Genomic DNA, 12,919 nt, shown 5'->3' with positions numbered 1-12,919 from the left:
GTCCCACTGCAAGAGAGCTCTCAGAAATAGGCCATGCCACCATATCTGAATTTGGAGAAGGGGTGTTTTTCACTAAATTTAGCAGCATGCAACATCTGGAAAGAATCTGCTCCTGTTTTACACCTCTTGTCTGGTGAAATACTGAAATGACAGCTCACAATGAGAAGGAAGCTTTAGTAATAATTGTTCAACCTTAGATAATAGACATTGAGTGCAGAAGGAAGGCTGTGGGTATCCCCAGCTTGATCGTAACTTATCTGTGTGGGGACTAAGCCAGAGGCCCAGCCAGCCATACTTGATGTTATTTGATTTTTAAAGGAGAACAAGGTAAATGTCACAAAGTAGGAATGACATCATGAGAGTCTTGGTTTCTCTATTTCCTAATCTGTTTTTACACAGTATGTATATATATATATATATTTTTTTTTTAACCAAGGTGTTTTTAACAAACCTCAACCTAGACACTCAATTTAGGCATTTGTTTAAAATATGAAAGAATTGTTCAAATCCAAAAGGTTTATTTCCTGAACTTCTACTGTGAGGCTTATATATAGCAAAAGCTGAAGGGTTTTTATTTTTCTGTTAGTCTTTCAAGTGTTTCAAAGAAAAAACTCAAAACACTACATATTTTTACCCCTCCACCGCCTCCCCCCCACCAAAATAAAACCCTCCATGTATTTTTGCAAATATTCTTCTATGGATAAGTGGATGTAACTCTTCCAAAAGTGAGACAAAAGCTTGGAAATTAATTGGGAGTATCATTTACTCAAGTGTATGGTAGATCTACAATTATGCCCTATTTTTCATGCATGGTGTACGTGTTGGTGTTAGAGGTTCCATTTAGGACCCTTGCTTAGCTTGTGCTCTAACCACTTGGGCTACACCGTCAGCCTTTTTTTGCTAATTGGAGATCAAAGTCTCTTGGATTTGTCAGCCTCCAGAGTAGCAAGCTTTATAAGTGTGAGTATGCTACTGGTACCTGGCTTTATTATTGGTGTTTATGTGGGGGTTCCTGTTTTTTTTGGGGGGGGTTGGGGGAAAAAAAGACAGAACCACTGAAGACCTATAAATCTAACATTCCAAAGAAGGAACTGAATCATTGTTGGCATATAGACAATAGATAGATCATGTTAAAGCTTTGCATCATCTTCTAGAAACACCTGGGAAGGCTGAGTCAAGGTATAACACTGAAATGACATAGGCCTAAAAGAGCAGGGTGAAGTATGCCATTATAGCTACAATACCTAAAACAGAGATACAGACTTGGGGATTTCTCTCCGTGTTTCCCCCCCCCCCAACCACCACCTCTTCCCACCACAAGAATGTCAAGAATTTGAGCTCCCCGTTCTTAAGGTGAAAGGGCATTAACTCAAATCTGCTCTTGAAGAAAAGAGGTGGCAAATCCTGAGACATGGAACATTACAATCAAATCTCCCAAGTTTCAGTTGGCAAAAATGGGTGATGCTCCCCCTCCAAGCTTCCAGAAGAATTGAAAGCATTGTCATCATCATGGGTCGATTAAATTAGGAGCCAGTGAGATCTCCATTGCAGCGCAGTAATTCTCTACTCCTTTATTTCAACATTCAGCTTTAGGTTTAAAATATTTGCTAAGAAAGCAGAGAGGCGATTAACAGAGGTTGGGTTTTTTTTTTCTTTTTTCTTTTTTCAAATGTGTGCCATAGTTACACATTCTATCAACAGAGTAAAAGGAAAACTATACAGCAGAAGTTACAAAATGGTTATTTCATGTTTCCGCAAACATTCCAATAAACTTTCACTGTGGTGTTATTCAACAGTAGAAGAGCAAAACAAGAAATGAATTTCAGGACCAGTTCAGCTCATCTAATCTCCAAGAGGAATCCATCGGCTGTAGTTTTTTTGACCTGTGAATCTCAACCAGGAAAGATTCCCAGTTCCCCAAGGGAGAAGATTTGTCTGCTAGACATACATCCACAAGGCCAGCAAGCAGAGAAACTACAGCTCCCGAGGGGTCCCAGGAAGTTCCTCCAGCCCCCGCCCGCCCCCATAAATTCCTGAGCTGCACAGAACTCCCCAAAATTCTCCCAGAATGGGATGGGTAGGCATAGTTTCCTAGTGAATAACTTAAAATGTGTCTGGTTTGGGGGTTTCAAATCAGCTAGATTCTATAAACCAGATTCTATGTAAAAAGAGTTCAGCCACCACTTCGATAGGATGTTATTTTGTTGTTTTAAAATAGTTTAACTTTATTGTTATTTTTTATATAATAATATTATTCCAACAGACTGTTTAAAGGCAATGATCACTAACACAGAACAGGACAGGGAGGCTAAAGCCAGGCGAGGCTGATCTCAGGACCATGGCCTGCAGGAGCCAGGGGTCCCTGACATGCACATAGGTAGCTCATTCATAAGCTGCAATAAGCTCATAGCTTAGGCTGCAGAGGTGAGGGTGGAGACAGATACTGCTATTCAATAAATATCATCCAAAAACAAAAAACAAAACGGGAAATAAACCCTCCAGAGCACAATCACCTTAGGTCAACTGAACATAAATCTAGTTTATTCAACTGAAAATTGAAAAAGAAAGGAAACATGAAAACCAAAAAAAAAAAAAAAAAAAGCAGTTCTTAACACTAGCAGTAAATAAAATTTGTACAACAATTCAGTCTGTATAATATGATGAAATAAATCTACATCTCTTATTTTGGTGCTTTTTGAATTATACATACAAACAACAATTACAGGGACTTATTCACAAAGCATTAAGAGGCCTAGAAGTGACCCTCCAAACCCTCACTGGCAATTTGTGTGCCCAGAACTGAGATTTCCTTTGCCCAGGCCCCGTAGCTTTGAACAAATGATTTTGCCTACAACTTTTATCTTTTTTTTTCTTTTTTTTTTCCTTTTTTTTTCTTTTTTCTTTTTTTTTTTTTTTGTCCTTTTAATGCATCAAACAACTGGCAAGTTGTCCATTAGAATATCAGATCTAGTTTCTTCTGAATTTCCATACTTTATTTTCCCCCATCTTTCTTAAAACTCTTGGCATCCTTCATGCCTTTCTTACAGCTACCCAGGTGCAATAAAGTCTTCCTCAAATGTACAACAGTATTTCTTACAATATAAGTTATATGCAATGTTCAGCAAAATTTCTTCACAGCACTAGGGACCCTGTTAAATAGGGAATATGAGTCTGAATGGCTTATTCACAGATGGGGTCCAGATCCAGGGGTCAGAGCACAGACACCACCGTGAGCTCCTTTGCAAAAGAGACAAAATAGTCATTTTTGCTTTCTGCCTTCCCAAAACATATATCCATCGCGGTTTAGGCTTCATGATACTGCTCCTGCAAAAAAATGCAAGTAGAAGGGGTCGGAGGGACTCTTGCACGCGCTCAGAGACGGGTGGTCATAGAGCCGGGCTCTGCTCTAACCCATGGCGGTGACCATACTGGAAGGATGATGAGGTCCAAAGGAGAGGCCGGACGGTGGGTGCATGGGCGTGGGTGTGCTCAGCATGTGGCTGGAGTGGCTGAAAGGGGAGATGTGGCTGAGGGAAGACATATGTCTGGACAGGGCGGCGGGGTTGAAGGAGCTGCTCTTGGGGAAGTCCTCCAGCGTGTCATGCACCTTTTTGCACTTTTTGGATTTGCTAGACATTTTTCGGTTTCTGGTCTGGATGCCTTCCTTCTTCATAGTCAGGGGTCTGTTAATCTAAACAAAGATCAATTTTTGTTTTTTACTTTTTTTTTAACTGCCTTTGAAATGGCACAGGCATTTTAATACCACTGGCTGCCCACCCCACCCATTCCCAAGTCTGAGATCTCTTTCTGTTTCAGTCAGCCACCTTCCTTTCTTCCATCCTTCCCAGAGACCTGGGTACCTAAGTCTCATGGGAGGGAGGGGGGGGGGTGGAATTCTGTCAGTTACTTTGACAGACCAGAGACCAGAGGGGACACACTCCAAGCACAGCTTAGCCACTTGGTCAATATCAGCAACCATGGAAGCAAAAGTTTTCCCCTGAGCACGGTACACAGTCAGGGGCCCAAGGACAATGACTCAGTCTCCCTGACAATTAAAAGTACAGTCACCTGTTCTATTCCTTTAGAATTTTCTTGGAATGTTTCCTGAGAGTAAAAAGGGATTGAGTAACCTTCCAGAGGGAAATACCATTTTGTCTACTCATCTGACAAAAATCTATGCTAGGACTTCCAAGCACTGCCAAGCTAATCTGTTCTTCAGATTCTGAAGTCTCTCTGCCCTGGAAGAGGGGATTGTACCTCTTGCAGAGGGATTTTTGGTTACCCCTCTTTCTCCTGGGCCTTTCACAATTCAAGGTGTTATATATAAAGTCATCCCTCCAGGAATTTGTACCTTCTGGGGCCTATTTGAACACAACATGCTTTTTCCACAAAATAACAACAAGGGTTAGAATTTGCTAGTCCTCCCAAGTCTGGCTCTCCCCTTCTAACTAGACAAAGAAGCAAACACCAAACAGGAAGTACTGGGTCCAAAGCACTTTGTTAGGGTGAATGTGTCCTTACCCTAAAAACCGCCAACCTTCAGATTAAAGAGCTAGTGGTAAGATCCAACTTTAAAGATATATACTCTAGATAGCTTACTCTCCCTTGCTCACTGAGAAAACCTGGTTGGTCCTTTTTAAAACATGTGGGCTGAGGGACCCAGAGCCAAGGATGGCTACTTTACTCAAGCAAACAGAAGCTTCATCCTATACAGGGTCAGTCGAGTTATCCTCAACAACACACCTGCCACAAAAAGCCAATGGTAGATCTGGCCTTGTTACCAGAGAAATGTGACCCAGGGACTCCACGAGTGACTCTCCCAAGCCTGCTTCTTCCTGATTTCCTAAGAGGAAATGTTCTCTTCCCTCCACCCCTCCCAGGCTTCTCCTCCTTGGAGGAAGAGGTTCCTCTTGCTTCAGGATCCATCTGTCTGTCCCCTGAGCTACACAGTTACAGTTAAACAGAAGAGGAGCCCAATGGCCAAGAAGGACCACAATGCTGGGCACAGCAAACACACCGTTTCCCGGAACTAGGAGGCGTCAACTAAGAAAAGGACAGAGGCCCACACAGGAGCTGAGCCCTTCTTTCCCCCATTTATGCCAGGGAGGCGAGGTGAGTAGGAACAGAAGTGTCAAAGAAGGTCATTGCCAAAAGAAATGTCTCTCTGGGGTTTCCTCGAGTTATCATCAAGACAAAGAAGATGACAGAAATCTCCTCCCACATCAAATCTTCATGGAGATAATGTCTAGATAAGTCCCTAGGAGCTGATATCTAGAAGCTCACTGCCAGATATCAACATATAATATCTAGTTACAGAGAGGTGCTCAGGCCCAGATAACTAGTCCCAACACCACAGAGATATGCTGATACTAAGATAGGAAGTTATCTAAACTCCTAGATAAGAACCAGAGTAGAAGACCAAGAGCTGAACTGGAGGCCATGAAAATGGTAGTAGATTGCTATCGCCCATTGTTGAATACACATAAATAGCTTCCTTTGACAAATCCCAGCCATACTACAAGAGAGAAAGGGGGGGTGGGCACTTGTAGGTAAGGAAGTTCCTATTTATGGATCTATTTGTCTATCTCTCTTTCTACCCATGAAGGTAGACTTAATTAGAATTGAAGGCAGGTGCTAGTGGCTCAGACCTGTAATCCTAGCTATTCAAAGGGCTGAGATCATGGTTCAAAGCCAGACAGGGTAGGAAAGACTGAGACTCTTATCTTCAATTAACCACCAAAATGCCAAAAGTGGAGCTGTGGCTCAAATGGTAGAAAAACAAAAAAAGAAAAAAGAAAGCTCAAGGACAGCACCTAGGCCTTGAGTTCAAGCCCCAGGACTGACACTAATAGTGATGATGATGATGATGATGATGATAATAATAATAATGAGTAGGGGAGCTGAGGATTTAGCTAACTAAATCTACTGACTCTTCTATATTATTCAACCTGGTTGCTTGCTTTTGGGGGAGACCATACTTCTTCAAGTAAAACTTAAAGAGCTTCCATTCTGTCTACATAATGGGACTATTTCAGACTCAAACACAACCAAGTAACAAGAATGTTCTTGGAAAGTCATAAATCACAAGTCAAAAAAATAACTTCAGAGCTAGATGCCAAGGGCTCACATCTTTAATTCTAGCTACTCAGGAGGCTGAGATCTGAGAATCTTGGTTTGATATCAGCCTGGCAGGAAAGTAAGATACTTATCTCTATCTAAGTTAACCACCAGAAAAGTTGGAAGTGGAGCTGTGGCTCAAGTAATAGAGCACTAGGCTTGAGCAAAAACATCCAGGACTGGCGCACACATGCGCACACACACACACACACACACACACACACACACACACACACACACGCACACACACATGCACACACACATGCACAAACACACAAACCTGTTCAAATCATGACCAGAGAGCTAATAAATACCAGTACCTCAAATCTCCCCAATTCCAATTATAAGCACAAGGCTTCCTCTATCTCCACAACAGTGAACAAGCAAACTTCTGAGTGAAACCAGATCTAACAGATCTGTCTACACAACTCACAGCCTTGGATCCAAGGGGAAAATATCAGAAGGGGCTGACAAAGGCTCCAGGGTGGTTATGGCAGGCCCTCAGACCACTGGGTCAAGACACGATGATATTCCCAGGGAGTTAACAAGGTCCCGGAGAATCTCAACACCTTTATTTCCACCAAAAATGAATACGAAGTAGGATGCTAGAAGGTTATCCTTAAAAAATTATCTATGACTCAAAAACTTGATTTAAGCAGCAAAGGAAGCTTCCTCCTCAATTCCCAGGCCTTCCTAGGTCAGGTAAATTCAATGCCAGATTTGCCCTGAGCAAAAATGTCTCCTTCTTCCTTGTACAGTTCCAGAGTTTGCCAAAGTCAAGTGACTTTAGGAGAACCAGAGAAAGCTGAAGAAGAGAGGAGAGGGAAGGGGAAAAGGAGGGAGGAAGAAGAGGGAAGGGAAGGGTAGAAAAGAGGGGAAGAGAAGAGAAGAAACTTGTTTTTCCCTTGAGAATTAATGTAAATTTTAGACTGCATCTGGGTTGTGGCCTATCAGACAAAATTAAGATGAAGATACAAATTGGGAGGAGGACCTGAAATTAAAAGTTTAGCAATGACAGCTTGACTTCTGTGGGCAGCAATTGTCTTCCTGCTAATCTAACATAGCATAGGAGAAAAAGCAAACAGCCTCTGTCCCTGGCATAATCACCAAGCTGGGTTGTGGTTCTCTGGTTCTCTGCACAGGAAAGTTGTCTAGGACAAAAAGACACCAGATGAAATCTCTCCGACATTTCATTTCGTCTTTGAAATCTAGGATCCATTTGAAATTTGCAGCACAGGTTTAGCCAAGATTTTTTTTTATCCCTCCAAAATAAAGCTGCTGATTTTTTTTTCCTCTTAAGAACTCAGGCTGCTTGCTAGTGCCTCAAATTTGTAATCCTAGCTACTCAGGAGGCTAAGATCTGAGGATCCCGGTTCAAAGCCATCCCAGGCAGGAAAAGTCCATGAGAATTTTTATCTCCAATTAACCACCAGAAAACTGGAAGTGGAGCTGTGGCTCAAAATGGTAGAGAGCTTAGCCTTGAGTGAAAAAAAACCAAAAGCTTAGGAGGAATAATGCTCAGACCCTGAGTTCAATCCCCATGACCAACAACAAGGACAAAAAAAACCCCAAAAAACCAGATAGATCCACAAAGCATTTATCTCAGCTTGCCTCCATGCAAAGTTGTGTCCAATACACACAATGTGGGTTGTCTCTCTTCCATCCGTAAATCCCTTCCAACCTTAGCAAGATTGCATAAGACAAAGCAGTTCTCTAAGCTAGGTCCTGCTAGTTGATCAGAGGCCTGTTACTTGGCCCCAAAAGAGGGTGAGCCTAACCTGACCCATTAGGGTGTCTGGACAGAGCAGCAGTGGTGCTAAGTCAAAAGCCTAGTCAGAAATGGAGCCTCGTACTGGCTGGCCCCAGGAACTTACATTGTGCAGCTTGTAGTAAAGCCCACAGGCATTGCAGACCGGGTCCCCGTTGGCATTCCTCCTCCAGAGGGTGGTGGTCGTGGTCTGGCAGTTGGCACACGAGGTCCCTGCTCTTCTAGCTGCCGACTGGTGGTAAGGAGAGAAAGGAGGGGGGACACCAAGAGAAATGTAAATGTGTTGTCAGAGCTGAGAAAAGGGCTTAAGGAGAAGGGGAAAGGAAAACAAAAGGCAGACACTATGACTGAAATCCCAACTAGCAAATGGCCCACACAGAAGTAATAATAAAAATTCTCCAATTTATGCCCAAGAAGAAAAACATTCCCAATTCCACAAGATGGCTGAAACAGGTGAGACTTAACCTGTTCCTGTCCAGTGCAGCAGTGAGATGGAGCAGAAGGCCCTGAAAACATTACTATGCCCTCTCTCCACCCCACCAAGTCCATCAGAGGACTCATCTTTGTGGGTAGCAATGTTGAATTAATGAGACCCATGTTGGAGTCAGGCTACCACTCACGTTGTTCAGCAGAGGTGCAATTCCCAAGAATACCAGTGTTCAAATAAAGTAGTAGTAACCATCAGGACACACTAAGCAAATGAAAAGCAAATCGACACCCAGAAAGCCTCTGGCAGAACACAAGTTGAGAAATGCTAGATTGTAGGAAAGACACAGAGGGGCCTTCGTTCTCTGAAAGGATGCCTGTGCGGGTGTGAGTACTCACTCACGGGTGCTACAATTTAGGAGCAGGGCAGCCCAAGTCCACAAAACCTGTCCAATATGCAGTCATCCTAAATTTATATAGACAGCTGGGCTGGCCTGGTACAACCAACTTCAGTTTCTCTAGGTGGCCATCATTGGATGAGACAAATTGAAAAGAACAAGTACTTGTGCTATTCAGCAGGAATCCTAGACACTTTCTCTCATGCTCTCTCTCTCTCTCCACACACACACACACACACACACACACACACACACACACACACACACACACACACACACACACACACACACACACACACACACACACACACACACACACACCTTACTCTCATTTCATGTCACCTTTGTGAAGTTAGATATTTCCTATATGTTATTTTCCAAAGAGAGAAGTATCAAGGCAAATGTCAGCCAAAGCTTGCATTTAAATTCCTTGGCTATACCATTGCTTTTCTTTTCTTTCTCTCCCCTAATAGAGAGATATTTCTTTCACTATTTTGATGCGTTTAATTTAAACACTTATGAGATCACTACCTTCAATGTCCATTTGAAAAAAAAGTTCAAAATTGGTGAAAGAAAATGGAGTCACTTCTAACATGCTCCTCTCCTCCCCGTCATAAAAAGAGAACTTCAGCTGCAATATTCCTACTCTTCTTATGGAAGAAAATGGCAAGAAAAGGAGACAGAATTCAGTGCGTCTTTTATCTATGAACCTGAAGCTTCTAGTATGAAGGCTGAGGGTATAACTAAAATAGTAAAGTCCTTGCTTAGCATGCTCAAGGCCCTGGGTTCCATCTCCAATATTAAAGATGGAAAAAACAAAGAAAGAACAAAAATTCTGATAAGGTTTTAAGAACATGTGACATAAACTACAAGGTTCCTAGTGATCTTTTCCACCAATATTTCATTAATCACAGAGTTGAAACAAATACAGAAAATGGCTAGATTAAAAACAAAGAAAGAATATGGCAAGATATGGGAAAATCCAGAGTCAATTTTAAATTCACTAAATTGATTTCCTTCCTTTCAGAGTTGTAGTGATTCTACAGATGTGTTCTACGGGGTTAGAGATCTCTGATGTAAGTTGTTTATTTGTTTGTTTGTTGTGGTGCTTAAATGTTGGGCCTAGGCATTGTCCCTGAGCTCTTCAGCTCAAGGCTAGTGCTCACCACTTTGAGCCACAGCTCCATTACTCCATTCTGGTGGTTAATTGGAGATAAGAGTCTCATGCACTTTCCTGACTGGGCTGGCTTTGAACCACGATCCTCAGATCTCAGCCTCCTGAGGAGCTAGAATTACAGGCATGAGCCACTGGCACCCAACAAGTTTTTTCTTTTCTTTTCTTTTGTATTCAAATAAACAGGAAATTAAAAACATCTTAATGGACAAGGTCCTAATTTTTGCTATCCACTTAACTATATTTTATGTACTCTAAGGAGGAAAACATTACACAAAACCAGGGCATTAATAATTTTTGGACAACTGTGTTCTGTGTGATTATTATCATCTTCCTATGGTTATTTTTTCTTTGGGAGAAATATTCACATATACCACAGAGTAATATCTACTCAGATACCCAGGTTACCCACCCCATCATCTGTGAATGCATAATACAAACATAAAATGCCAACTACTGAAATTTAGCTCCAAACAACTTGATTCAGTATGTAATCCTTTGCAGTATATTGAAAAGTAACGTAAGAACACACATGCTGAGATGGACTCTTGTACTATTATATAGTCTCTAAGACTCAAAAGCCACACTGGAGGGTTTGCTAGCAGGAGCAGAGTATAAATAAAGCAGCTGTTCAGTCTTTTGCTAGTGGTGAAACACATGAAAATCCTAGCTATCTACAGATCTTGCCTCTAGTTTATCTCTTCTGTTTCCTGAATTCATTTATTCAGCATTCAATGCATGTGTATATCACAAAAAAAATCTAACCACATCATACCTATGATATATTCCAGTATATTTTCATTTGGGGAATTAGAAAGACAGCTGGAGTGAATAGACAGGAAATCGAGGGAAGAAGAAAATGCAAGGTCCTGAGTTTGAACCCCAATACCAAAATTAAAATAAATAAAGGAAGAAGAAAAACAAAAGGTGCTAGGTGTTTAAAAGTCAAGCACCTCTAATGAGGGGGAAGGGTAACAACTCTATGTCTTCAGAATGTTTCTCTGTAGTATATGAACTTAATGGAACTAAAAATACCATATCACCCAGATGATTAAGACAAAATATAGCTTACATGGCTGCTACCAATGCACTCTAGAATTAAAAGCAATTATTACTCAGCCTTGTAAAGATTTCCTCTGAAAGCCAAGAGAGGACAAAATTATATAAAATGGAACTGAACCCTCCTCTGCTGACAGAAGAAAATGTCAAATAAACTCCCGACCATCCATCAACCCAGTCTCAAGACTTTTATACCTCCTTCTCCTTTATCTGCCTTTACCTTAAATATATATATATATATATATATATATATATGACAAAAATTAAAAACTATAGCTATATTGTGGTTTATTATAACAGGAAAGTTTGTGTTTAGTTTTCTTTTCTATCTTTTCTTTCTTTTTTTTTTTCAGAAGGCCAGGTTTTGGGTGATTCAGAACATTCTTTTGTGGTGCAATCACATTCATTCTGTGCTAACACCTCCAGCCATTTTTTCCCCCAACCATTTCTTGTTCTGATCCGTCCAAACATCTTGATGTTTAGGTTAGGGAGGCTACGTTGTTGTTTATGAGTTATCTCTAGTGCTCAGATATCCGGCAGCTCTTTCCTAGGAAGTTAGCCTTGCACAGGAGAGAAAGGAAAGAAAAAACAAAACCCAAACTGCATGAGTGAAGTAAGGGGGAGGCTGAGAAAGCTGGAAAAGAGAGCAGAGATCAGAAAGAATAAAGCCCAGAGATGCAAGGAGTGCCAAAAATTAAAGTCATGTGAGCATTTCCATCCCTAGAAAGTTTTTCCTTTTTCTACAGAGGGGGCAAAAGGTGTTAAATTGCCTTGGAGTCTGCTGGGTAAGGCGGATAATAATGCTTTAAAAGGAATACAAAGGTTGTTGGGGGATTTTTCCCTCCCATCTTAGAATCTGATGGATGCCAATTCATCCATTCATCTGCAAGGGGAATTCCCCTCCTCCCTTCTCCATTTGGTAACTTTCAACACCACATAAAGCATTTTGATCTCTTGACTGTGGTTAGTTGTCATCTACCAAGCCCACTTTTGTTTGTCTGTTACATATTCACTATGCAATCTGGCCTATGACTCCAAAGACAAGCCTTACAAACAAACCCGTCTGTTGGTTTTCCTTGTAAGTGCATGACAGTACCATATTTTGCCAAGTATTCCTAATGATTAAGCATTTCAAAGAAGAGAGAGAAGAGGGGAAGGAAGGAAGGAAGGAAGGAAGGAAGGAAGGAAGGAAGGAAGGAAGGAAGGAAGGAAGGAAGGAAGGAAGGAAGGAAGGAAGGAAGGAAGGAAGGAAGGGAAAACTACCACTCTTCAGATAGCAAGTTCAAACACAAAATAAGATCAAATGCTAGGTGTTATCATTCCAAAAAGCAAGACAGGAATCTCAAAACTTTTCCCGCAGGAATTACCTCTGTAGAGTCCTCCATTCCTAAAACCAAAAAGCAGGGGGCGGGGGGGGGGGGGAGTGCAATGGGCCCTGTGGTTACTGCTTCTAAAATCCACTTAATTGACCCCATCAATCTTAAAACAGCAGAAGAGATGCACTCACAGTCCTCAGTCTGCAGTTACTTTCTCAGAGCCGGCCTCCTCCTACTTCCAGAACATGTTCTGGATGGCTCCGGCTTCACACTCACTATCTGTTCTTTGATATAGTGACTTTGATATAGTAATAGTTATCTGTGTCCTCCTAAGTACAATTATTCTACTGGAAAATAGATTTTAGCTGTTGACTTTAAGAAGTCAGTGTCTTAAAATTGGTGAAATAAAAGGATGAAAGGGGAAAAGACAACAATAATAGTTTCCCTGTAATTTGAAATGAGGGCTGAAATGAAAAGGAAAGGAAAAGAGAGGAGAGGAAGGGAAGGGAGAGAAAACAAAAGGAGGAGGAGGAAGAGGAGGAGAAGAACTATCCTAAGCCAGTGGACATGGTTTTTGAACTGTCCTGCCAGTTTCCTGTTCAAAGCTACTTTCCTGGAGAGAGGACATGGGAGACACACGCGCGTGCACACGCACATGGGC

At 41.6% G+C, this 12,919-nt stretch overlaps 1 protein-coding gene across 3 annotated transcripts in view; it reads right to left on the bottom strand.

The window, feature by feature from the left end:
* Positions 1–1,545: 1,545 nt before the first annotated feature.
* The window catches only part of LOC138811989 (trans-acting T-cell-specific transcription factor GATA-3), a 31,334-nt gene continuing 19,960 nt past the window's right edge, over positions 1,546–12,919 (bottom strand). For all 3 annotated transcript variants that reach the window (XM_069999939.1, XM_069999940.1, XM_069999938.1), the window contains 2 exons: positions 7,992–8,117; positions 1,546–3,691 (listed from right to left, as the gene is read on the bottom strand). In XM_069999939.1, coding sequence (XP_069856040.1) covers positions 3,407–3,691; positions 7,992–8,117 — 411 coding nt within the window. In that variant the 3' untranslated portion in view covers positions 1,546–3,406. The remainder of the gene's footprint in view (positions 3,692–7,991; positions 8,118–12,919) is intronic.

The sequence above is a fragment of the Dipodomys merriami genome, unplaced genomic scaffold, assembly GCF_024711535.1.
Source record: "Dipodomys merriami isolate MVZ:Mamm:240054 unplaced genomic scaffold, mDipMer1.0.p SCAF_554, whole genome shotgun sequence".
NCBI classification, from domain to species: domain Eukaryota; kingdom Metazoa; phylum Chordata; class Mammalia; order Rodentia; family Heteromyidae; genus Dipodomys; species Dipodomys merriami.
This window is presented reverse-complemented; position numbering and strand designations above follow the sequence as displayed.